At 43.5% G+C, this 26,596-nt stretch overlaps 1 protein-coding gene across 3 annotated transcripts; it reads right to left on the reverse strand.

Annotated features, from left to right (window-relative positions):
• Positions 1-44: 44 nt before the first annotated feature.
• RNF19B (ring finger protein 19B) lies at positions 45-20,111 on the reverse strand. Of its 3 annotated transcripts, none has more exons than XM_088790971.1 (9): positions 19,349-20,109; positions 10,219-10,424; positions 8,739-8,880; positions 7,143-7,305; positions 6,577-6,691; positions 5,366-5,506; positions 4,225-4,432; positions 1,662-1,793; positions 45-869 (listed from the first exon to the last, which is right to left on the reverse strand). In XM_088790971.1, the coding sequence occupies exons 1-9, from the start codon at positions 19,975-19,977 to the stop codon at positions 404-406; spliced, it is 2,202 nt and encodes a 733-aa protein (XP_088647097.1). In that variant the 5' UTR covers positions 19,978-20,109; the 3' UTR covers positions 45-403. The 3 variants fall into 3 exon arrangements, with proteins under 3 accessions (XP_088647097.1, XP_088647099.1, XP_088647098.1); XM_088790973.1 differs by having other exon boundaries at positions 8,739-8,883; positions 19,349-20,107; XM_088790972.1 differs by lacking the exon at positions 1,662-1,793 and having other exon boundaries at positions 8,739-8,883; positions 19,349-20,111.
• Positions 20,112-26,596: the final 6,485 nt, after the last annotated feature.

Genomic DNA, 26,596 nt, shown 5'->3' on the forward strand with positions numbered 1-26,596 from the left:
ACTTGGCTCTGTAGGACTGCCCACACGAAGGAAAAGGAGATGAGTTGAATTGCAACAGAAATCTTTATTAAAATGTGTCCTTAAGTAATGTTAGCATACATACAATATACACACATACATCTGTACACTCTTTGACACACCTCACGGATTGCCACCATCAGTGTAACCAATAAATTAAAACTAAAAAAGGCGGGGGTAGGGGGGAAGTGTGGGACTAAGGGGAAAATTTCCATGTTTTATCTGTAAGAAATTGCAAATTTCTTAGAATTTCCTTGGGGGAAACTTATGACCAGAGAATCTTTGAAATAAAATACACAAATCTCCGCCCCCCACCCCCCAAAAAAAAGATTCCAAAAGATGCAGTTACAAGTGTGCTTCTCAGAACAGGAGCATTCATTCCACTTCATACTCTGGCTTCTGCACCTTCTGGCTTCAAGACAGTCTTGCCCTCAGCTGGGGCAGAGAGGTTCATATGGGCACTTGGGCTCGGTGCACCTTGGGCTCTGGGAGTCGGGGGGCAGGCTGCAGTATGGGAGCGAGGGGAGCCACACTCATCTGAAGTGATGTCTGGCACGTCATCTGACTGTGTATCAGAGCTCTCCAGGTCACTGCGGATGCTCTCAGGCTGGGCCAGGCTGATGTCCCAAGGTCTGCTGGCCAGGCAGTCTTTCTGTTCACAGCTTTGGTGTCTGCAGGGGGGATGCTCTTCATTGCTGCCGCTGTCGCCACCACCACCACCACCGTCTTCTTCATTCTCTGCCATCTGAGCATGAACATGCAGCGAGTCCTCTGTGCTGCTTCCACTCACCAGCTGATAGTGGCTTGGTTTGGCTTCAATGTCCACTTGGATTTCCATATTGTTGCATTCTCTGTGGAGACAAAATCCACTTTGCTGAGTCATGCATGAGTCATGCTCTACCTGTTGGTGAAAGCAGTTTGTGGGTTCAGGATTAGGAAGTCCAAAAACAGGTCAACAGACTAGAGCTCGCGTTTAGCAAAAATAAAAAATTAACCTAACATTCAAGTAAGATGGAGAAGAACAACTAGATCCCTTCAGTTAACTTAAACACGTACACACCCCTCTCTGCCAATTTCTTGAAACAACTAAGAAAGAGCTTCCAAAATTCAACTAAGTGTCAGAGCCTCACACTACCTTACCCAAATATGAAAGTGAAGGAAGATTCATAGTTTTTTTACTACCACGCCAAAACTAGAAGAAACTAAAAACTTTCCAGAAGGGAGTGTTGCAATCACATCATACCAGGTATACTAGCTTCTCAAAAATAAAGAGAAATAGGCTACGGGAGCCACATCAAGCAAAGGGCAACAGGAGAGAAGAAACCGTAGACCCACAGACATTAGTGAACACCAATCCAGCTCTTTAAGTACCATGTGAATAATTACACTGTTTAATAGATAAGAAAAGCCAAAAAAAAAAAAAGAAAAAAAAAAGGAAGAAAGGAAAAAACCTCTAAAAATCAAGTGCTAACAAGAATAATCAATCAAGAGCCACCAAGAACCTGCTCAATGAATTCAGAGTACACACACTGTATATCCCACTAGATGGCACACAGAGCCCTAACATAAGGCACTGAGCTACTGAAGGCCTAGTACCCGACCAAGAAATGCAACCTCTCCTGGGCATCTGACTGTTCACATACCTGTCCTGTGGGTTGTAGGAACTGATTATGGAACCGGCCATAGCGCGAGTGCTTGCGTTGTCACTAATTGCACCAAGACTGGCTGTGTCTTTGGGGAAATTTTCCTTTTGGACATCGGCTTGGACTTCTAACCTGTGTAAAGAGGGGACGTGCAAGTTAATATGAGGCCTAGGTATTCCGAGACAGTCTGCTTCCTGGCACACATCTCTTCCGTTATTCTCTTGCAAACTGACTTGATTTGATCTTCTCCAATTGCCAAAGAGATGCCCACACATTTTCTCTCTTAAATACGCGTATCTATGGAAATCGTCCCCTCCTTTCTACCCCCATTGCTACTGCTTAACTTCAGGCCTCAACATCTCCTTCCTGGAAAATTGCAATTGGGCTCTCTATCCAGTAGCCCCGAGTCCAAGTCAGACAACTTCCAGATCAGTGCCAATGGGGACAGAGAGCTGATCACTTTCCCAGTGCTCTCTCGGCTCCCTGCTGCCAAGAAGCATTTAAGGGTTTCCTCATCTGTGTCCACGCTCTCTCCAGCTCCTCTCTCACCATACGTCCTAAGTCATAAACATTTTCAACTTTTTCTTTCCTGACACACCTATGTACATTTTGTACCACCATGACTTTGCACATGCTATTCCCGCAATCTGGACATTTCCTTTCTCTCGCTGACAAACTCATACTCAGTCCTCAACAAAGAAAGTGTCATCTCCCCCTTACTCTCCCAGCAAACCAGTCACTTCCTGCGAAGTGCTCCACAGCACCTACTTATTATATCAATTTACGGATCCGAAAAAAAGAAAGATCTTATCTTACTCACTTTACCCTCCAGCTCTTTACAGGTACTGTACTAGGAACTCAAAACATTTAGCAATCAACTTACCCTGAAGCTATGAGATTGAAGGACATACAGGAGCCAACCTCCTATAAGAGCAGCAAACTTTTCCACTGGTGTCTCAGAGCTAAGAACCCATAACTATTTCCTTTCTTGGCTCCATACCATTTTGTTATACACGTAAGTATTTCCTCACAATGGGTTTCACAGTGAAACCCATCTGACTCATTCATTTCCTATAAAAGGCTTTTATAGAACTGGAACAGCTGGACTGGCTAAGTAAGTTGCAGTTTCAGTAAGTCAGTCTCCAATTAGGTCTGTCTGCTTATTTGCAGGGGTGTTGGTTTTAAGAAAGCACAGCAGTGAATTTTCTGGCATGTGGGGGCGGGATCCCATGGTTAGAGACATCCAGAAGCAGGAGACACAGACAGGTCAGCAGCAGCCGGCAGCTGCACATTCGAGCCATCTCCGTCCCTCTGCCTGTGCCTTTGCTGTGCTGCTCCAGCCTCAGAGGCCCTTGAGACTGTGCCACGGCCCGGGAAAATGAGGCAGTAGAACGGAAAGTACATTGAGTCAGGGACCTGGCTTCTAGTTTTGGCTCTGTCACGGAATCACGTTCACAAAGGCCAGCTACTTACATGATTCCCAGGTGGTAGTTTGTGCAATGACTATGCTAGAATCACTTGGGGAGGCTTTTCAAAATACAGATCCCGCTCCAGGAGATTCTAATTTATGAATACTAGGATAGGGCCCTGAAGTCTATTTTTAAGAGCCTCCCAGGTGACTGACAGGCACTCAGGTGTGGGATCCAGTCTACCTGCCATCTGCTGCTTGACTCCTTCTAATAGCAAAATGGCCATCTGGTTGGTTTCACTTTAAATACTTCCAGGGATAGGTAGCTGAGTATTTACTAAGGTAATCCATTCCTTCTTTGGATTTTATATAGATTTTCTCCATATTCTCTATAATGAAACAAAATTAGTTCCCCTCTAGCTTCTGCCAAGTCGTCTTAATCCACCTCATGGCATGAGTCAGAAATTCAATCCTTTCTTCCAGTTCCAGGCACTTCACATATCTGACGGCAAGCATCGCCCCGCCCTCCCTCCCTTGTTTTGCTTTACCTTTACCCCTCCCCAGGCCTCTTGTCTTCAGAACATTCAACTAACTGCTTCTCATGTAACATGTTATGTTCCTCTGAATGCTCTGGTTTGTCTAACTGGTGAAATGACCAAACAAGTCACAACCTTTTTAGATATAAAGCTTTACAAATTCTCAACATAAGATCATAGGATTTATTTTCCTTATCTAATAAATGGGAATAGGAAGGTAATAAGATCATAGCACCAATAAGCCAACAAAATAAAGCGTAAATGCTGTTCAACCGAAGGCCAGTGACAAGCCTAATAGAGAGCACAGTCTTGGAAATTCTACAAAAATGTCTGCTTTCCCTTCCTAAAGCAGACAGCCTAATAAAGTAGAGGGAGGATCTGAAGTCAAGATTATCTTTATATGGAACAGTGGAAAGAACACTGAACTTTGTGTAACTCACCTAACCTTTTTAAGACTGTTTTCTTATTATAAAAGAAAAAAAAAGAAAAGCAAAACCATTGATGATTAAATCAAAATGAGATGACATACGGGACATGCCTGGCAGAGAGAAACGGCTCGTACAGGATGTTACTTATTGTGATTCCAACTGGTTCTGTCAGAGATTATCTATTTGCTTACCTGCTGTATTTTCCCTTGCCACTGGACAGAATGCCCCCACTCAGTGTGCCCCCTGAGAGGGCTGCAAAGCTGGCTGTTTCACTGTATGGACCCTGCATAACACTGAGTCCATCTGTCGGGCTTCCACTGGTGCTCAAGACACTCGTCAGACCTTCAATGCTGCTTTCTCCAATGCTGGGGTTCTTGAGGGCTCGCCAGGCATCTGCCACTGAGGAAGGAACCGAACATCTTAATTCAAGATAGCACAGCATCAAAACAGTCTGGCATTTTCCTGCAGTGACTTCAGAGTGAACAATATTCACTCAGAAAAGCACTTACCTACTCAGTTAATGAAAAGCCACTATATGCAGCCACCACACATCAAGTCTTTCACCATGTTCATATTAATCTTCCCAATAACTAGGCACTAGTAGCCCCAATTTTAGATGAGGAAACAAAAGCTTAAAACTAAATGACTTGTCTAGGTCATGGCTAGTCACACAAAACTACAATTCGGATTCCAAGTCCACTATTCCAATATACCTTAGATGCCATCTAATCAAACATGAAGATTTCAAAATATGTTTAGGTCTCATGTACTGATTCTAGTAGGAAGCTTGAAAAACCTTTGGGGATCTTTGTGCCCCAGCTGAGTTAATATGATAGAATGGAAACAACATCAAAGTATAAGTCAGAAAAATTTCTCTAGTCCCATCTCTGCCGAAGCTCCTAAGCCCATTAAACAGATGTTGAGACAAAAGCTTAAAGAAGTTCCCATTAAACGTGGAATAATAATAGCTTCTCCCTTCCCTCTTCAGAGAGCTGCTGTAAAAAATCAAGTAAGATAATAATTGTGTAAAGTCCTCTGAAAATTATAACGTACTGTGCAGATGTAAGACTTTATTATAATCACTACTATTACCAGTGAACCTGGAGTTACTTGGAATCCTACTAGTTTGTACCTGCCACACAGAGGCAAGTACCAGAGGAATTAACCTAATAACTCTGGAACAAAGAAATGAAAAGCTAAAAATACTTTACCCCCTACAAAGCTCATTATCCAAAGTAATCCAATGGCAATCTCTCTGTAAAATGTGCTAAATTTTACTGATTTTTACCTGTGTCCCATAAATTCAAAAGGATATTAAAATCTTCCTCTTACCTGTGATTGGACCATCATCTTCATCAAACTCAATTTTCACTCCCTTTCCGTTGGCTGTGCTAACTCCACAGCCACCTCCACGACAGAGCGAAATGGGCACAACCCCATAGACATAAGCCAGCATAATGGGGACGCCAATACCTGGGGGAAGAGAAGAGAACATGTCAGCAGGCCATCAGGTTGCAACTGTCCTGAATTCTCCTTCCCAGCCTCAGCACAGACAAATCACTTTATAAAGGGCCAAGGAAAGGCAAAAGATGGCTAATTCCAAAGAGGCAGACTGGTTTAACAGAATGACAACTGGGCTTAGAATCAGAAAGGCCTGGATTAGAATCCTGGCTCCAACTTACTAGCCATATGACCTTGGATATATCTTCCCAGGGTTGTCAATGATCAAAAAAGAACATACAGTGTCCAGCACAGTAAGTATATGTTGCTTTCACTTTCCCCCTTCTATTCACTGTTGAAGTGCTAATCCAAGAACAAATCAATAACCAAACATTAAATAAATGACTCCTGGGGTTAGGATCCCACCACAGTATTAATTCCAAAATCTTACTGCTGTGTGAGGCTTAGTTGTAAAAAGCAAAGGCTCTGAAGTCAGACTGCCCTGATTCACGCCCCAGCTAAGTGACCTTGGGCAAATTGCTGTACCTTCCTATTACAACCGTGCTGCTATGAGGATTAAATGAATACATACATACAAAACACTCAGAACTGCTACTGGCACATGGAGGGCCTCCATAAATGTTAGTTGTATTATTATTACTCTAAAACAAACCCTCATGCCTCCCAAAATAGTGTGAAGCATTAAGCACATCAAAATAAAAGTAATTTTGTTTTGTGGGTTCCATGGCCAGTGGAGAAAATAGAAGATGAAAGGTGAAAAACTAGGCCTTAAAGTAATATTTTTTAATTCAACCATCTCTGAAAGATCCCTAACTGATAATTTAGTGTGGCCTGATAATTATAATAGTGCCTAAGAGAGTTAACTCAAGGTGGGTTTGTTATAAAACACAAGGGCCTCCAGGGTGAAACATCTGGCCAGCTGGCTAAACTGCTATAGTCAGAAACCTGATTGGGGGCGGCGGGAGGGAAGTAGGATATGATGGTGGAAGAGGGGGGAGATGGGTGATGGGAGAGGGCAGAGGGCAGAGGGCAGAGGGCAGAGGGAGAGTGATTTGGAAGTGCGGTCTTGGCTAGCTTCTTACCAACACTAACGGCAGCGATGACTGGGGATGCAATGACCGACAAAGTCACACCTCCTGTGATAGCCAAATTCCTCTTATGTTTAGAGGTTTTCCTTCCCTCATACCTGCTGTGAATCTAAGAATAAGAAAGAAAATCCAGGTCAGCAGGTTAGGACATCAATTTTTTTTTGCCAGAGGGTAAAAGGACAAGTGAATATTCCCATATATGCTATCTATATTAAAACATATCCCCCACCCCAAAGAAGCATCTTTCCAAAATTTTAACCTAAATCAGACCAGGATGATATAAACTAATACAGAAAAAGTTAATCTAAGAAGAGACAAAATAACTCGAGGGTAAAGTAAGCATTTCACCTTTAAGTCACTGAGACAAACCAGGCCCAGGATGTTAATAAGAACTTTGAGATCTCTTGGGGGTTTATGAAAATCCATTTAAGAAATTAAGGTTATTTTTATCCAGGAACCAGCTGGTTTTCAGGCAGCTCTGAACATAAGCTCCTCCCCACTGCCTTCAAACCTTTACCAACAAACCTGAAATGAAACATTCCCAGAACTCAATGTCTTACCTTCCTGCCAACATAAACAGGAATGCCAATGACCATGGCAGGAATGGCAATGCCAGCGATGAGGGAAATCCCCACCGGAGCACCGATCAGTGTGCCCAACTGCCAAAGAATTTTCTTCTTACGGCTCCATGGCTTCTTGCCCCAGAACGTGCAGCCAGAGGGGCTGCGGAGGAAACATACCGAGGTTAATGTCAGTGTTACAGATGCCGCTCTTGTCACCGGAGGGCTTGATCAGGGCAACAGCCTTCTTTTCAATAGGAGTGATTAACAGCTATAAGAAGTTCCAGGAAATGAATATATCACATGAAGGGAGCAAAGGACAAGGCCAGACTATTAGAGCTCTGGGCTCTTTACTTTTTTGTCTTTTGGTAAAGGCTGGCCTCCACACTTGAAACCTCTTCTCTCTTCTTTCCTGCTGAATTCTGTCCTCCCTGACCTACCAACACTGATCTAGTTTCCCTGACTGATACTCCTAGGGATCCTGCAGAGCCTGCACACTTGACACCTCATCCAAACGCATTGTGCCTTGCAGCTAACGAACACTCCGGTTTGCAAAGTTTTCTTGGCGTATGTCCTAACACATCCAATAAACAATGTAAACCATGTTCCTGGGAAAGGATATAAAAAGACTTTGTCACAGCCTTTATGTCAGTTTCAGTTTCATACTCTTGAGTTTGGCCACTTGTACACTCAGCCCTTTGAGTCCAAATATTTTTGTTCATTCCCTTTGTCCTGTCTTCCCTACCAGATGGGATAAGCAATTATAAAAGTAAGGGTCATGTCTTATGCACCCCTGCGTCCCTAATAATTGAAAACTATAACTACTCAAAAGTTAGCTAAGTTGGAAATTAAAGTGCTTCCTCCTCCACACAATGAATGTTAAATTTGTAAATATTAACTCCTTCAGAACAATATTTTAATATTCACTCAATGAATTCTTTGGAAACTCACTATATGCAAGGAGCTATAGAAAAGTAACTCTGGCCTTAAGAAACTTATGTAGTTTAGCAAAATTAGACATGTACAAGAAGTAGTGATGACATTTATAAAGAAACCTTTAAGGAATGTCAGTAAAGAAGAATGAGGGAGAAAAAGCTGGGGAAGGCATCACAGATGAACAGCATTTAAATGGCCCTTGAAGCACGGATAAGAACTGAACAGGTTAAGATAAAAGAGGGCTGCTAGGAGGGTGAGGTGATTATAAAGCAATCCAGACAAAGCAAAGAACAAGAACAGTATGGAGGGGTAAGATAACACAGAAGAGACACAGGGAACAGCAAGCCCAGATTACATTATCTGGAATATAACATGTATGAAAGCAAATGGAAAAAGCTAGGAAAGAAGATTAGGGCCAAACCGTGGAAAGCCTTAAAAGCCATGCTAGGGAAATTGATCTCTATCTGGAAGGCAATGGAAACAGTTCCTGGAAGTTGCTGAACTGGAGGAAAACATGATCGGAGGGGTGCTTCAGAGGAATTTTTTTAGTTTCCTTATGCTATAATGACAGGACAGACATCTATGTCTTGTTGACATCCTTTTCCCTAAATCAGTAAGAGAACAAGCCTATAAAAGCAATGGACACATGATCTGTCTCACCTGAGGTAATGCAAGTCTGAGATCTCTTTCATACAAAGCCAACAGAATTCACAGCCACACACTGCACAGGTCATATGATTACAGCTTCCATCATTCATCTTGATAATGTAAGCACTGCATCGTGGGCATGGCTTGATGTCATCTGCTAAAGGGGAAGGAAGAACGGATAGAAACATACCCCGTTAAATCTACTGACGTTATTATTCCTAGGAGTACATATGAAAAATGAGGAGGCGGTCAAGAATTTTTGACTGAAAATTCCAAATTGTGCAACCCACTTCACTGGGAGGTTGGCTATGTCTAGACCTCAGGAATTTTCATAAAATGGATCCGTCTTATATTGAGCTTCCTATCCCCAAAACTGACATCTTACATACCATTCCCCGAAAATAAGACCGGGTCTTATATTAATCTTTGCTCCAAAAGACGCATCAGGGCTTATATTTCAGGGGATGTCATCCTGAAAAATCATGCTAGGGCTTATTTTCCGGTTAGGTTTTATTTTCAGGGAAACATGGTAGCACTTGAGCCATGCTCTGAGCAAGGATACTTCCCTAGAGAGGAAGATGTTTCCAAAAAAACGAAATTTCACCAGCCAATAGTCTGGCAGAATTAAAAGTAGAGTCCAGCAGGAAGAACAGTCTGCAGACTGGAACTGGCTTTAAGTTTTGAAAAACTTTAGTTCAGGAAATTCATTTCTCAGGCTCACCTAGTATCATTGTGAAGTACGATTAAATATAATTCACAGTCCTTTTCCATTATACTTTTAAATTCAAAACCGAAAAACAACTGGGTATGCCATATAGCATACACCTGGTAATTATCACAGCAAGCTAGGAACTATCCTATTAAAATGACAATTTTAGGAGATTAATGCTGTGCCAGGAAAAAGTGAATGGTAAAATCTTTCCTACTAGCCTCTCCCAAATGACATCAGTGAAATAAATACATTTATAAAAGGCAATGAACCCACTGACATTTTAAAACAGGTTTACTCTGACTTGTAAAGGTTGGGACTGAACGCGTGATGTTCCTCCTTTCCAGGTTAATCATTAATCCATATTATTATTTCCTTTCCTTAAATCTGTAGCCTGCTTCCAAAAGTGGTGATGCGCTTAAGGCTGATAGGAAAACAGTTCTGGTAAAACACTAAATGTCTTTCTTTCTGCTCTCCATGAAAGTTGTGAAAAAGCCCCTTGCAAAAGGACCTAACTGCTGTACAATCTGAGACATATTACCAAGAAGGTAGAAACCAGAGGATTCAATTTTGTTGTATTCCAATTTTACCTGGGTTGAATAACCTATAAGGGTCAGAGAGGGAAGCTACATATCAAATATAATACTGCAAGTACTGTGAAATAGTTTCTGCTTTCTGCTCCCAGGAAATACTTGGTTACAAAATAATGTAATCTCTCCCAGCTTTGGGCTCACATTATGAAGTATAAAATAAAGAAACAAATGAGACAATGGCAGTTTATACCTGGTCCAGATTCTTGCCCATAACTGAGACCCGAAGTGTGCTTGGTCCGTACTCGCAAAGTCTGCGCCCTTTGCTGACGCGCCATATCGCATGTCTGATTTGGATGCCATATTTGCTTGCAATGGTAGCAGAACTCGGTCTGGCATCCTTCCCTCTCACAGGTCAGCTTTGGGCAGCTGGCACAGCCATAGGCAATAACAGCATAACTAGGTAAGGAAATAGGAAGTGGTATCAGAAAGGTAAGAATGATTTAACCAAGACAGACATTCATCAATTCCAGTGGGGTAACACTGTCTGGCACCCCCCAATACTGCATACGATGTAGAGAAAAAACACACACATATAACACATATGCACAAGTGTGCCTAACAAACTATAACCCGTATTGTGTGAGAAAGTAAATTTCCTGAAAAAACAGGGGGAAATAGCATATTTAGCTTGAATTTCTAGCATGTATTCAGTCATACTTTAAACTTTTAGGAGCAGTTTGCCACAGCAAGTTTCATAAACATCAAGGTACAAAATGATTTCCTTTTGATGGTTTACTATATTTAGAGAGATCAGAATTTGTTCAAATATATGGTGATGGAAGGAGAACTGACTCTGGGTGGTGAACACATGTGAGATATAGATGATGTAATACAGAATTGTACACCTGAAATCTATGTAACTTTACTAACAATTGTCACCCCAATAAACTTTAATTAAAAAGAAAATAATTTGTTTACATTAAGGGATGGAACATTTATAAAATTAAAGAGCTATAGCTAAAACTAAAGCAAGTGTACTGTTTCATTTTTAAGTTCCACAGTGAAGCCAGTCTGACCACAGCCTGAGAGACAATAGCCATAGATGGATTCATGATCAAATTTTCCTACTGAAAGTTCATATTATCTTTCTATACTGTCTTTTCTTTCATTCTCAGTTCAAATCTATACCATAAAATATCTTTTTTTCTTGACAGGCTCCAGAATCCAAGAATACCAATTATCTATCATATTAATTAATATAGACCTAAGGTCATATCTCCTCCCCTCTCTTCTGACCCATATTCTCAGTAAAGATGGGCAATTCAGAATCTATGAGTACCAGCATTTATGAACACCAGCATTAACTGCTTCTTATAATTCATGGGTCTTTACTAAGAATTACTCTCCCCCAAAATCCAATATATGTACAAATATTAGCCTTTGTGACTAATTCTAAATATGTCAATTAAGTACTCAGATTACACTAATAAGTGGACACTTATTTAAAATAAAAATTTTAAATAAATAATTAAGAAAAAAATGAAGAAGGGAAGACAGCAGTTGTGAAATTTCACACAATTTTTAGACAGGTCAATGATTTCAGGCTTACTTGTTACCGTCTGAGGTTTGTCATCCCCTATTCCTCCAATAGCCAAAGACCTCAAACACTTACACAAAAGGCTAATAATGGTTTTTTGGGGGAGGATTTAGCCTATGGTTTGTTTATTTGAATGTGCATCACTATTCACAAGAGCAACTCAAAAGTTCTCAGGTTTATCATAGATTCTGCAAGTTGATGTGAAAATGACACTGAAAATATCGATGATAAGGTATCTATGTTATATAATATTTGCCATATTGAAACTCTTCTCAGAAAAGAGCAAAGGGAGAATAGATCAACGTAGGTCAACGTATGAATGTAAATGATTCATATCCTGTCGGGGTTCTGAGCAAATCTAGCTGCAAAATTACTAAACAACATTTCTCCTGAAGAAAGTAACTTGCTTGCTATTGTGTGTTAAATGGGAAAGGTACTTGATGATGGCAGAAAAGTATTAAGTCAACCTCTGATAATACAAATTAGACAAACTGCCAGTCAGGAAGCCTTGAACATTTCATGACCCATTCATTCCTACCTTACATGGTGGGAGTAAATATTTAACAATTTACCCCCAACCACCCCGTTATTTTTAAATAAGAACATTTGGCAATGTCAATTTTGGGTGTGGAATTTGGTTCCAAAGAAGTGAAATAACCCCAAATACTCATGAACCCACATCAATCTATTACCATGACTCAAGACACGTGAATTACTCAGAATTACTTAAGGCACATGATTGGTATTCCTGTTTTTGGGCGCCTGGTCTGGGCTCCTTGACCCTGACTCATACTACATGACACTGAGCTAATTAAAAATCCCCAAACCTTAGTTTCTATTCCCAAAATGGAGTATAGGTGCTTGCCACCTTCAAGTGTAACTAAACATGGTCTGAAACTGCATTTGAGATCTTGCTCTGAAAGGTATGGTATAAAAACGGGACTTTTTTTTGGTCCTACATCCTGGCCTTTGCATACTCTATTTCTTTTGCCTAGAAATGTCCTTTCCTTACTTCTTGCCATGGCAAATACTTACTCATTTAAGAACCAGCTCAAATGTTCTCTATAAAATCCACTAGCTGGTTGTCTCATGCCTGTGCATAATTACTTCATAATATTTATCACATATTGTAATTTATGTTCATATGCTTACTTCCCTAACCAGACTACACTCAAGGAAAAGTATCATCCATTTCTCATCTCCAGGGTCTAGCACACTGGTTCATATTTAAAATACCTATACTGAATGAAGGCTAGAGAACCTTCCCTGCTTGGGTTCTTTTTTTTTCTTTTCCTTTTTCCCCTTCCCTCCTCCCTCAACTCCAAGTCAAGCCATTGTTCTCAGTCTAGTTGTGGAGGATGCAACCCACTGGCCCATGTGGGAATCGAACCAGCGACCTTGGTATTATGAGCACAGCTCTCTAACCACCTGAGCCACCCGGCCGCCCCCCTGCTTGGGTTTTTTACTTTCCCCAGGGCATTCTTCTGCTCTAAAGCAATCTTTTAAACTTATCCATGTACCTATGGACTTACTATATGCCAAGGACTATAACTTAATTCTAAAATTTTGTGTAAGCCCACTTTAGGAGTAAACTCCTATGTTCTAAATAGAGCAATCTTATTCCCCAGGTAACTGAAAAAAAAAAGCTTCATCCTTGAGACCAAGTCTGCCTTAACCATCTCGTTTCTCTTCCATGTCTCACTCCGGAATCTCTCCCCTACCCTGCTTCCTGCTCTTAGCTTAACTAAGCATTCAGGTTTGCTTAATTAGAAACTAAATAGAAGGTGTAGGAAATTACATGCTGCTGAGAACACAGATGTACACTTTCTCCCCCTTAAGTTCACACAACTTTTACTAATTTTGTTAATTTCCTAAGTCATCATAATGGGTGAAGCTAAACCACAGCATTATCTAACATCGGCGCTGGAGGAAAAAAAATCCCTTTAGTATGAACCTGATTATGTTCCAACAGACCTTGGTAGTTAAAGAAATGTGTTCCTCCACGATATCTGTACTCCCCAGCTCCAAGTTCATTTCACAAATGAACCCTGGGCATGTGTAAGGGTGGCAGACATGACCCCAGTTGTCACAATGAGCTGTACCCTTACTACCTTTCTTTTTCCTGCCCTCATTCAAACCCATGTCATCTCGTGGCCGGGCAACTTCCAGAGCCTATTATCCGATCTCCTAATTCCCCACTCCAATCCAAATTCCTATTCCAAACAGTTATCTATCATGATGTTACTCTGTTGCTTAAAATTCTTCAACAGCAGCAAAAGTCCTTCAAACCTCAACTTCTTGGCCCAGCACAGACAGGCCTATCAACTTGAATCCAGTGTATCGTTTCAGATTGGTCTCTAGTCCCTTCCTAGATCTTGCGCCCCATACTGAGCATTCAGAAGCTAACCAAATTAGACTCAAGACATAGTCTTGTATTTCTGTACCTCCAGGCATTTGCTCTTAACATTCTGGTTTAAGATGCGTTTTTCCCTACCTATATCTTTGCCTGATATGAATTCCTACTCATATTCTTCAAGGCCCAGATCAAATATCACTTCCTCTGTGAAGTTTTTGTTGACACCGTCATGCAAAACTTTTCATCTGTCCTCTAAAAGCACTTGTATTTTCTTTCGTATTTGTTGCAGTGCATTTATAATGATCTATCTACCACCTACCTATTTCCTCTACCAGGTGAAACTCCCTGTCAAGAGGACCATGTCTAAGTCCTTTTTGTAACACCCAGGACTCATCTAAGGTTCAACAGTACAATTCTCAAAAGAGTTTGTTGAGTGATCACCTGTCCGTTCTCTTCTTACCCACCCCCTATGTGTTTCTCCAAAACACTGTGCTGTTTGTATTCTTTTTCTTATCAACATTCAACCATTGATCCTATTCTTCTGAGAGCTAACTGAAAGATTCTGTTCATAGTATTGCAGAAAAAGTTGGAATATAGACATCCTAGTCTAGAGGAGCTCTCAATCTATTCAGAGAACAAGATTCATTGTTAAATAAGGACACTAATAAGAAGGAAGGCCAGAATAACCATAAGGGAGTTTATACAACTGCAAATAGTCAGGGAAAGTTTCAGTTATGCCTTAAAGATGCCATAGAAAAAAACAAAAACATGTTTCCTGGTGATCTAAATTTGGGAAAATTATACCAGATTGAAAATTTACATTGCATATTAGCATTAACAAGATTTACAGTGTATATCAGCATGTTTAAAGGGTCTAAGAGGCTCAGAAATAAGGTTGCTTTATTTTGCTCAATCCAACATTTCCCAAGCTTATTTATCACAAAACATTTCTCTTTCCAGTAATGACTATAATATACCTCGGGAAATATTGATATATGTGAAAAATAGAAAATAAAATCAAAAGATGGTTGGATAGTATAAAGGGGCTTAAATCATAAGGCTAGATCATATAAATAAGTTATTAAAGACATTAGAACTCATCTTGTAGGTCAGGTATGAACAGCTTTAAGCAGGGGAGTCATATAAAGTGCTCCACTTTAGAATGAGTACTTTCACAAATATGAGAAAGATGTATTAGTTGAAGGAGGATGTAGATGGGGTGGGGGGGGCGGGGGGAAGTTGAGTGAAGAGCTGTGAAATAGAAGGTACAGAGCTAAATTAAGAGAAGCAGTCCAAGAAGGCTTCCGAGGAAAACTGCTCCTTCACTGAGAAGTCTGTCTTGCTCAGGGAGCTTGCTCTTCCCTCATAAGTATGCTCGAGACAAACAGAAGCTTCCTGTTTATGGGATGGTCCAGTCCAGTTGTCCAGGAAGGCCAATAGCTGGTACTACCTATTGGAGTCAGGTGGAAGGGGGCAGGCACTCTGCAGGAAAGAGGCTAGAATCGTGGATATGCACAAAGAATTTAGGTCAAGACAGCCTTATCTCCTCTTCATTTGTACAGAAGATCTGCCCTGTTGCCTCCTTTGCTCACCCCTCAGTCTTCTACAGATTCTGAAAGGGTTTAAAGATTGTCAACAGGGCACATGAGAGGAAAACATTAAATGTTTACATGATTTGGAGGTTTCTAAAAAGACTTCATGTTAAAGCAGAGACTCTAAGGGGTAACAGGATCAACTGCACCATTTATTAGCTGTGAGACATTGGGTCCCACACAAACTTCTCTGCACTGGTTTCTCCTTTATAAAATGAGTTTACCACCATCTACTTGTATGAAAGTAAAATGAAATTATTTCTGAATGAGGTTATAGTCTGAAAATTATAAAGAACTACAAAAATGTCAGTTATTTGTATTTTGAGTTAATTTTATCTCATTTAAAAGTATGTTTTAAAGATTACACTTAGTGGTATTGTACTTAATAATATTAAATAATAATGTAAACGTTTTCCCACTGAAATTGGTTCCCTTATTTACAAATAAAATAGTCTCAAGTATGTGAAAAGAAAAATTCAGGACTCTTTGCTCTGTTCTACAACTATTCTGTAAATACTGAATTTGTTACTATATAGTGTTCCCACTATCATGAGTGATCACAGTAAAACTAATGATCAGAACTCAGTAGGATCACTTCCATGCTCCCCTCACCCTGCCAATATACACACACATAGACACACAGAGAGCAAAGGGAGAGCTTGATCTGTGGGCAGTAAAGATGGTCAGATGTGAGAAGAAGAGATAATTGGGGGCTTAGGCTTCTCTTCTAGAGCGCATCCACCATTTTTACCAGACCCAGAAGAATAACCAGTTTGATTAAAACAAAACAAAACAAGCTGTTTTTTTCTTGGCATTAAAAAAACGGGGCAAAACCACTAATCACATCCCCAGGGAACCCAGACACCTGTTTGGGAAGTAACAGAATTTTACAGTTACTCCCTGTTTAACACCTTCAACTGAAGATCTTAAAACACGTTGCAAACATTAAGTCTCTCAAGTCAGGAAAGGATTAGGACTATTTCAGATAAGAAAAATAAAGAGGCTGTTAACATTAAGAATCGAAACGAAAATAGAGGGGGCAGTCCTGTGGCTCAGGCGGTTAGAGCTCCACGCTCCTAACTCTTAAGGCTGCCGGTTCGATTCCCACATGGGCCAGTGGGCTCTCAACCACAAGGTTGCTGGCTTGACTCCCGCAAGGGATGGTGGGCTCCGCCCCCTGCAACTAGCAACTAGCAACTAGCAACGGGCAACTGGACCTGGAGCTGAGCTGCGCCCTCCACAACTAAGATTGAAAGGACAACTTGACTTGGAAAAAAGTCCTGGAAGTACACACTGTTCCCCGATAAAGCCCTGTTCCCTTCCCCAATAAAATCTTTAAAAAAAACAAAAAACACACACACAAATAGATTCTAGCACCTTTGTCTCACTCAGTGTTGTCCTTATGAAATGATCCAAACAGTAGCATCCGCAATAATAATGAAAAGCCCATGCTTTTTAAAACTGAGGCTGGGAGGTAAGAATATTGACCTTGGTTGGAGTTAAGACCAGTGTTCTCGCTAGTTTTATGACGCTGAACAAGTCACTCAATTTATTTAAACTTCAGTTTCCTTGTCTGTAAAACTAGATCAAATCTATCTTACAATGCCGCAAGGATTAAATTAAATTACGTACGCCTGGCACATGGATACTCAGATGCTAGGTTGCTTTCTTTCCCCAGATTTCACCTTCTTTAAATCCACAGGTAACACATTAAAAAAAAAATTATATATAGGAGGAAGAGGGGTGGTAGAAGAGGATAAACGGTTGGGTCAAATATATGATGATGGAAGGAGAACTGGCTCTGGGTGGTGAACACACAATTCAATATATAGAAGATGTATTATAGAATTGTACACTTGAAACCTATGAAATTTTACTAGCCAATGTCACCCCAATAAATTAAGAAAAATTAAAATTATATATAAAGTTGTTATAATTCTTTCAGCTAATTAAAAAAATAAACTCTGGATGATAACTGATCCAATACTTCGCTAAATTAAGAAATGGCCTAATTCTTTAATAACTTCCAAATCAGTAATGATTTAAAGTTCTCATCAAGATTGTAAATTAATTCCTGTCCATTTTTATTCATGTGAAGAAAGTCTGAGATTGACTTCAGAGAAATAAAAAGGGTGCTATTCCAGAAAGATAATCAGCGGTGCCACATTTCTCAGTTAAAATTCAAGGAAACTCACATCTCAAAAAAGGAGTTAATATACTATTCCCAAATTAACCATGTAGTGTTCATTTAAATTCCTTTGGTTCAGAAAATAGATTAATAAGTGTCTGTAAAACATGGATACCATATAAATTAACCTCATAGGGCCAGTAAAATCACCAGACTACCACATATAAGCAAAAACTTCCAAGAGTCTACATGGTCCTTTCTGATACTTTATAACTGAAAGTGAAAATGACCTACCATAAACAGGATAGTCACAGTACCATTGACCACAACACTTCAAAGTAATTCAGAAGCCCCATCTCAGTGTGGTTAAATAACACACCCATCTCTAAACAAATTTGGCAGAATGGAAAAATAGAAGCTAACTCTTACTCCCCTAGACACTCTACGTGGGCTTCTTTTGAAAGAAACAAACAAGAGCATCATGGAAATCTTCAAAGAGCTTTGATATATAGGCTACAATGAAAAGCCCTTCTTAACTCCTTTGAATCAAAGGGTCAAACAGCTTTTTACTAGCATTGCATTTAAACACTCTAAGGAGTTCCTAGCATCTTTTTGTCCCCCCCAAAATGACACACAAGAATAAAATGATCTGCCCAAGGTCAAAGAGCTGGTAAGATAGCACAGTCTGACTCCCAACCACTTAGATGAGCCCCTCTTTGCTGCATGCAATCATTCACAGGATGTACTAACAGTAATACACAATCAGATTTCAAAAAGTGGGAGGAGGAGGGTCGCCAATGAATGCTCCAGACAGTGAAATCCGGTGGTATTATGTCTCTGCAGATACTGCATATTTTCTCACTGACCTTAAAAAATTCAGCATACACGGTGCATTAAAAAGACCGTCATCAAGAACTCAAGATTAGAGGGGCTGGGAGACACGTGTTCTCTTACCCAATCAACCTCTAGGCATCCTTCTTTCTCAGTGAGTGACCCACTGCTTCCTGGACAAAGAAAGGGTCTGTTCACTCCGCACCCTGCCCAAAGCAGCAGTGTAAGAACCACATGGGGCCTCCCAGTAGCTTGGCACAGAAGACACACAATGTCCAGGGTGCCCCCAGAGCTCTGCCAGTGAGCTGTCTTTTCTCCCTAGTGCCCATTCTCCTCACCCCCAACTTTCAGCAGAGGGGGTCACGAAGAGCACACCTTCTCCTGCAGTGCTGCTAAGTCTGCCACTAGCCAAATGGACACACCTCTCCGAAGCGCTGCCCCCAGAATATTCTCATTCCGTCTTTTGCCATATATCCCCTCATTAAGACATACCCCTTACCTCCAGACAGAGGGGCATTTACCCGACAAGAAACTGCCGCGCTTCTTGACTCGATGGATAGCTCCCTCCTTCGCCAACTGCTCAGCCCCCACCTCAAGCTCTTGGGCAGGGGTGGGGTGTTGGGTGCCTTCACCGCAACTCGTCTGGGCTTGCGGATGGTCTCCAGGTACCCACTAACCGCAGTTGCCGCCTCTCTCTCCATGGGGCATCCCTCACGTCTCCCTCCACGCTGGGGCAATCACACACACACACACGCTGCGCCGAGGGCCGCCTCTCCAGGCCGGCCACGCGCGGGTACAGTCCCCAAGATCCAAGCCCCGGTCCGGGACCCCTGGGCCGCAGCCCGCCGCCCTCGGCGGCCACGCCCCCGCGCTCACCCGCAGTCCGGGGCCGGGCACCAGCGGCAGTCCGGGTCCGAGGCCAGGTAGCGGCGCAGCATGAATTCCTCGTACTTGTGCATGAGCGGCGGGTCGGCGAGCAGCAGGCGGATGTCGTGCGGGTTGAGTCGCTCGCTGCACTCAGGGCAGCTGATGGGTACCCGGCTCTCGCTGATCTCCAGGCGCAGGTAGTGGCGGAGGCAGTCCCGGCACGAGCGGTGCGGGCAGCTGAGCAGGCGCGGGGCCCGCTCGGGAGGCAGCCGCACCAGGCATAGCGGGCACTCCACCTCCTCCGGGCCCGGGCCGCCGCCCTCCGCCGCCTCATCCTCGAACCCGGGCCCCACCGCCGCCTCGGCCTCCTCTTCGGCCTCAGCGGCTGGCTCAGCGGGCAGTACCTCGGGCGGCGGGGCCTGGGCCGCGGCTGGGACCTGGGAGGGAAGCGGCGGCGCGGCCGGGGGCGGCGGCTCGGCCTGTGGCTTGGCCCGGGCGCGGCGGCCGCGGGCCGAGGCGGAGAAGACGCCGTGGAAGGTGAGGCGTCGGCGCCGGCCGCCGCTGCGGCACTTGGGGTCCGGCGTAGCCGCGTGCAGGGATGTAGAGCGCGGCGATTCGGAGTCCTTCTCGGAGCCCATGGCCCCCAGAGGCCGACAGGCGAGGGGCGCCCAGCGCCGCCACAGCTCCCACCTCAGCGGCCCCTCAACCTGCGCCCCAACCGCCGGCGCCGCCGCCGCCGCCGCCGCCGCCCTCTCCAGGATAGAAACCAAACAGCTTTGACAAAGTGGTTATAATGCCTCCGCCCCGCCCCTCGCGCCGCTGCCCACTGCGCAGGCTCTTTGCTACCTCACAACCCGCGGCGTCCAGGCCGGCGGTGGGGCGGGCACTAGGCGGGGCTGAGCGGGGAGGGGCCAGGCTGTTGAGGCGGAGCCTCGTCTCCTCCCAGTCATTTGGTTCCAGGACAGCCATCTTGAGGAGATGCTAAGCCGAACAGCCTGTCTTGGCTTCCCCCAATTCTATCACCCTCCTCCCCCATCATCCCAAGATGGAGTTTTCGGTTTGCCTTTCCTCATGAATAGGTGGAATACCACTTCCAGAAATTGATGCTTCAGTTACTTCATCTGTAAAAAGCAGACAAGGGTAGATTAGATGGTGATTCCTAACTGGTCCACCTTCCAATATTTCTTTCGTTGTTGCTCATTAAACAAAAACCATTAATAAAGATTATAGTCATTCACTGAGCATCCACAAAGTGGAGTCATTACTAGATAAGACAGAGAGGTTCCCCCTATCTTCAAGGCACAATTCCTTAAGCTAGCATTCAATGCTCTGTGTGAGCTAATAAACTGTGTGACTAGGCCCACCTCCCATTCTATCCTCCCAGTGGCCTGGTTATTTACAATTTGTGGAAGGAGGCCCAGCATTTATTTGTTTGTTTGTTTGCCTGGAAGTGCCGTTTTTCTGCTGGTTCCCCACTGCTCTGACTAGGGGAGGATCTGGACTTCTGGATTCTGGCTTCCAAATGTGAGGCAACCAAGTGACTTCAGCAGCAGTGAGAATGTATCAGGATTAGATTCAGATGCAAATAACAAAAGAAAAAATGGCTTATGATAGACATTTCTTAATTCATGAAAAATAAGGCCAGAGGTAGCCAGTTCAGGGCTATTCCACCATCCTCAGCACTTGATGTCCAATCTTAAGGTTACCTTGTTATGGCCCACATTCCACCTAGAGGGGAGGAAAAAGGAAAGAAAGATGACGTTTTTCCTTTTAAGAAGGCTGCCTTGGAAGTCCCGCTCTTTTTTGCTTACATCTCATTAGCCAAAACATAGTCACATTGCCATACTGGGAAATGTAGTCTTTTAACTGGCACAATGTACCCCTAAAAATAGGGGCTCTGTTATTAGTAAAGAATGGTAGAATGAATACTGGAAGGTAACCAGCTGTCTTTTTCATAGGTGGTATTTAAAACCATGAGAAAGGTCCCGAGAAACAAGCCCTGAGAACCTTTAAACTTTTGAGGTGAAACAGTAGAAGAGGAACCAGCAAAAGAAACTGAGAAGCAGGGGCTGTGAAATAGGAGAGAACCAAGCAGGGGTGATGTCACAGACATCAAGATCAAATGTTTCCAAGGGGAGTGGTCAATTGTGACAAATGCTCCTGAGAAATCAAGAAAGATAAAAACAAAGACGTGACCACTGGATTTGTCAATATCAAAGAGACCTATAACGAGGAGGAATATTTCTCTTCAAGAAGGAAGGAGGTCTGGGGGCGGCCAGATGGCTCAGTTGCTTGGATTGCGAGCTCTTAACAACAGGGTTGCTGGTTCGATTCCCACATGGGCCAGTGAACTGTGCCCTCCACAACTAGACTGAAGACAACAAGCTGCCACTGAGCTGTTGGGGATGGCCGAATGGCTCAGTTGGTTAGAGTGCGAGCTCTTGACAACAAGGCTGCAGGTTCAATTTCCGCATGGGATGGTGGGCTGCGCCCCCTGCAACTAAAGATTGAAAACGGCAACTGGACTAGGAGCTGAGCTGTGCCCACACAACTAGATTGAAGGACAACGACTTGACTTGGAGCTGATGGGCCCTGGAGAAACACACTGTTCCCCAACATTCCCCAATAATAATAAGAATAAAAAGACAAGTACTTTGCAGTACTTTAAAAAGAAAAAAAGACAGAAGGGGGTCTGATGCCAGATAGCTAAAACAACAATTAATTTCTATATATTGTTCAGAATAGGCTAGTCTCTGCTGTGGTGACAAATAACCCAAATAGTTCAATGCCTTAAAACAACAATGATATATTTTTCCCACTCCTGCAAAATCTGCTGTGGGTTAAGGCACTTTCCACGGTAGCTCTCCTCCACTCCACTGGGTAACTCAGAGCAACAGACAACTTGCATCCTGGGCTCTACCACCTCAACATGAGGCTGTCAGGATTGCCTCCATAGGAGAAAGAGAACTAGAGGGTTGTGCACCGGCAATTAAATACATCAGCATGGAAATGACACATGCTATTTCTACTCACAGACTATTGGCCAGAACTTGTCATACAGGCCCAATTTGCCTATGCTATTTTTGACTGTTCTCAATGCCCAATGTCCTGATCAACTGTAAAGCTCCCTTGGAGGTGTGTGCCTGTGGTGGGAATGAAGAGTGGGTAGAGAGCTGTCCTGTTACTTGGGTCAGGTCATGCCAAAGGAGATGGGGACCCCTGATTCTAGACAGATGCAGATGGCCTTTAGATGCTTCTCCCTATGCAGCTGACAGAAACAGCTGTCATAATCCTAGCTTGCTGAAAAGCTCAGCATACTAAATGTTTGTCTTGGCTCTGGCTCCCAAACAAACTCTGCCTCAGATCAAAGCTGCCACCATCAGTACTTTGGCACTCTCATAAATGCCACTGGACTTTGCAGTGGCCCCGTTTCTACTGGGGTTTCTTCTATCCTAAATTCATCACCCTTGAATTGAGGGACTAAAGCAGTTCCTCTTACTTTTTCTTCTGTGTCTCCCCTTGATAGAAACTGAGTAGTGAATCAGGGAGATGGCATGAGAGAGAGAAGGACTCTTATCCATCTATTCACTCATTCAGTAAATATTTATTATACGTTGTGTTAGGCCTTTTGCCAGACACTAGGGTCATAGCTTAAGGCGGGGGGGCAGTGGTTACAGACAAGAAAGCAGGTCATTGGGATACTGGGTGATGAGGATATGTACAAAAAGCTGTGACAAGCCAGAGGAAGGTATAGCAAGCCTTGCTCAGGGTGGCCAAGGATGGTTTTCCTGAGGAAGAGCCCTTTGACTTGGGTCTCGAAGGATAAATAGGAGTTGACAAGTTGTAAGACACTCAAAATTGAGGGAGTCTTGAGGAAAGGCATAGGGGTACAAACCCAGGATCAGGCTGAAGAAATGTGAAGAGCAGGTGTGACAGAAGTAGAGACTGTTTGGAAGGATGCACAAGAGGAGAGAGAACGGAAAGGGTCTGTATTATGACTCCATTGGATGCAAGAAAAAGAAGTCTAATGTGGACTAGTGACAGGGACAAAAGTTTTGTCACCCCAAAGTATGCCTTTTGGGATATTGATTTTAAATTGGTTGTTAAGAAACAAAAGACTCAGAAAGAACCTTCGACCCTCCCCATTACCTGCTTAAGGGAATTCAGACAGAAAAAGCAGCTTAAAGGAAGCATCACCTTAGCATCATAATATACACTAAGTGTGGCAGACAAGGAGAAATCCAGTAAGCCCTGTTTCCCTCTGTATCCCATTGTTTCCGGGTGGACTGCCAAGAATTTATCACGTTTGCTCTTTTTTATCTACCTGTAAATCGCCTGCTTTCCCTTTGAAATCCCAGAGCCCTACCTCCCTTTCTTTTGTCCAGAATAGCACAGAAGCCTCAACTGCCTAAAACCTCCTTGGGTCTCATATTCTTATGGCACCTCCCATATGTGTTTCCGTAATAAATTTTGCACGTTTCCTGCTGTTAATCGGTCTTATGATTATTAACTCAGCTACAAGAACTTAGAAGGTGGGAGGAAAGTTATTTTTTTGACACCCTGCCCCACACTAACATAAGCCAAAAGAGTGATTTTGGGCTCACGTAACCCTTTGAGACAAATACTATGGCAACTGCGCCCTTGGTCATGGGGGATGGAATGCCATAACTGGTAGTCCCCACCTGGACCCCATGGTTGGAGCTGGGGTAGGAGCAATTCTTGTGTTTTCACAAGAAGAGAAGGGCCAAACATGAGCAGGTGAAATATGAAATGTTCACCAGAGATAGGTGGGGGCCAGGTTACCAGAAGTCTTGAACACCAGACTGAAAACTTGAGCCTTTATTCTGTTAGGTAGTGGAACATTGTGAGAATATTTTGATCGAGGAGAGCCATATGTACAATGAAGTTGGCCTGAAAAACCTGTCTTTCTTTACTTGAGGCTCTACTTTTGAGCTTTCTCTTGCCTTTCAAGGTTGCTCTGAAAGCTAATTTTTATCAGATGTCCCCTGAATACGGACTGCACCCCAGCTCCTACCGCTGGCCTCAAAAGTAACCTCTACCTGGTGTGACCCCTGCCTTTTCCCTCTGGATCAGGAGCGGTGAATGGCACTCGGCCTAGTCAGTCTGATCTGACTTGCCTCCTGCCTCCTGACCCTTCCTCCTCACCACCTGCCTCAGTAAATGGCCTCCCCATCCAACCGGAAGTTCTCCTGCTCCGACCTGCCTCCAACCCCCACATCCAAGTCCTACTTGCCTCTACAGTGCTTATGGAACCTCCAAAGTGCTTACAGAACCTCTGCCTGGTTCAGGCCTCATTATCTCTCTTGCCTGAACTTTGACCCAGCTCCTCAATTGGCCTCTTGTGAAGCCATCAGCTCATGTCAACCCCTGCTCAAAAACTTTTTATAGTTCCCGCTGCCAGGCTCACCTCTTTCCATGCATCTTGGAATTGAGCCATTTGGGCTTCTTGATGTTATCTAAACGTACTCAGAAGTATCAAGTCTGATTCTTTGCAAGTGCTGGTCTACTTGGTGCAGTCCCATGCCTACTTCCAGGCTCATTTCCATGATCATTGTACCCCTTTTCTACAGTCAGACCCACCTCCCTTCCTCCTTTGTGTCTCTGGGGCACCATGTAGATAACTGTAGTGTCACACCTTTTGCAAGGATGACTACATAATTTACTGTCCAAACCCAGGACACTTTTGAGAATGAAAAGGAATGCTATTATTAACCATTCTGATTCAAAAGGTGTCAGTCAATCTGGTCTAGGCAAACTAGAAGGTATAGTCACCTATGTACATTTAACATTGTCATAAAACCTGGCACTTGTCATAAAACCTGGCACTTTCACTTATCTTATTCTATCTTCGAGCTCCTTGAGATAGTATTGTTATCCCCATTTTTAAGATGGCATAAGAAAAACCTATCTAAAGAACAGGGATCCTGCTCTCCATTTAGGCCAACATGGAGCCTCAGAGAGAGAGGAGACTTGCAGCCACACAGCCAGAAGGTGGCCAAGCTGGCCTGGGAAGCCAGATTATCGAGTCCAAATCCTGGACTCTTCTGACTCTAGAGGTTGGTATGGATCACCACACCTGACCTGTCCAATACAACCGAGTCTTAGTATCTGGGTTAGTCATGTGTGATTCCCCTAGATGAAGGGGGACAGTAGAAATGGAGTTATTCATCTTTTACACTGGCCCCTTCCAAGTCCAGGTGGAGAGAAAGCTCAGGGCATGTTTTTTGGATAGATGACTACTTGAGGACAGAACTGTGTTTCATCTTAAAAATCTGTGCCCCCTTCCACACCTTAAACCTAATATAGGACTTGCTATGCATCTATTCATTATGCATTAACATTTATTAAGCACCTACTATGTGCCCAGTAGTATGTTGGTGATGCAACAATGAGCAAAACAGACAAGGTCCCCGTTCTCATGGAACATCCAGTGCAGGGGTGGGAAACCATATGAAAAACAATCACAAATAAACAGAGTTACAAATCAGGATAGATGCCAAGGGGAAAATAAACAAAACTGGGTACTAGGGTTTAAGAAATGTTTTGGAGATAAATTTAACAGATTTTGGTCATAGATTGGATGGACAGTGAGCTGAAGATGACTCTTGGGTTTCTGCTTAAAACAGAGATGGGGACACAAAGAAGGAGCACTTTGGGGAGTACTAAGGTCGGTACGGATGTGTGGGGCTTGTGGAATTCCTGTTTTAATTTTTCCCACCTCCAGACAGGTGAATTGATTTGCTCCAACTGCAAAACTATGGCATGTTAACAGAAACCTGCTTCAGCCAGCCCAAACAAAGCTGGCCTCCCGGCAGTACTGTAGAAAGAGACAGGTCGGTGAATGCAGAAGAGGAGCAGGGAAGGGATGTGTTCACGGAGACGATCAGCCCTCCCAAGGTGCAGTGAGGACCACGGTGGGACGCCAGGGACAGCGGTACCTAATGCGGAGAGAGCAGGACCCCCGCCCTACCCTGCTCCGTGCTGGGCCAGCGCATTACGCTCGGGTGGCGCGAACCAGGGGAGGGGGCTGCTCTGTGCCTGGAAATCCGAGCAGCTCTGGCTGGCTCCGCCGCGGTACTCACCAATTGGGCTGCGCCTGGTGGCGGCACCACGTGACCAGTCTCCCTTCCCCTCCCCTCCCCTCTTGGGCTTTCCAGGGAAGACCGGCATCCCCACCATCCCGCCGCCCCCGCCTTCCCACTCCGGCTCCTCACGTGCCGCAGCCGCGCGGGGAAG

Source organism: Rhinolophus sinicus, chromosome 14, assembly GCF_057876585.1.
Source record: "Rhinolophus sinicus isolate RSI-liver-muscle chromosome 14, RSI-T2T, whole genome shotgun sequence".
NCBI lineage: Eukaryota > Metazoa > Chordata > Mammalia > Chiroptera > Rhinolophidae > Rhinolophus > Rhinolophus sinicus.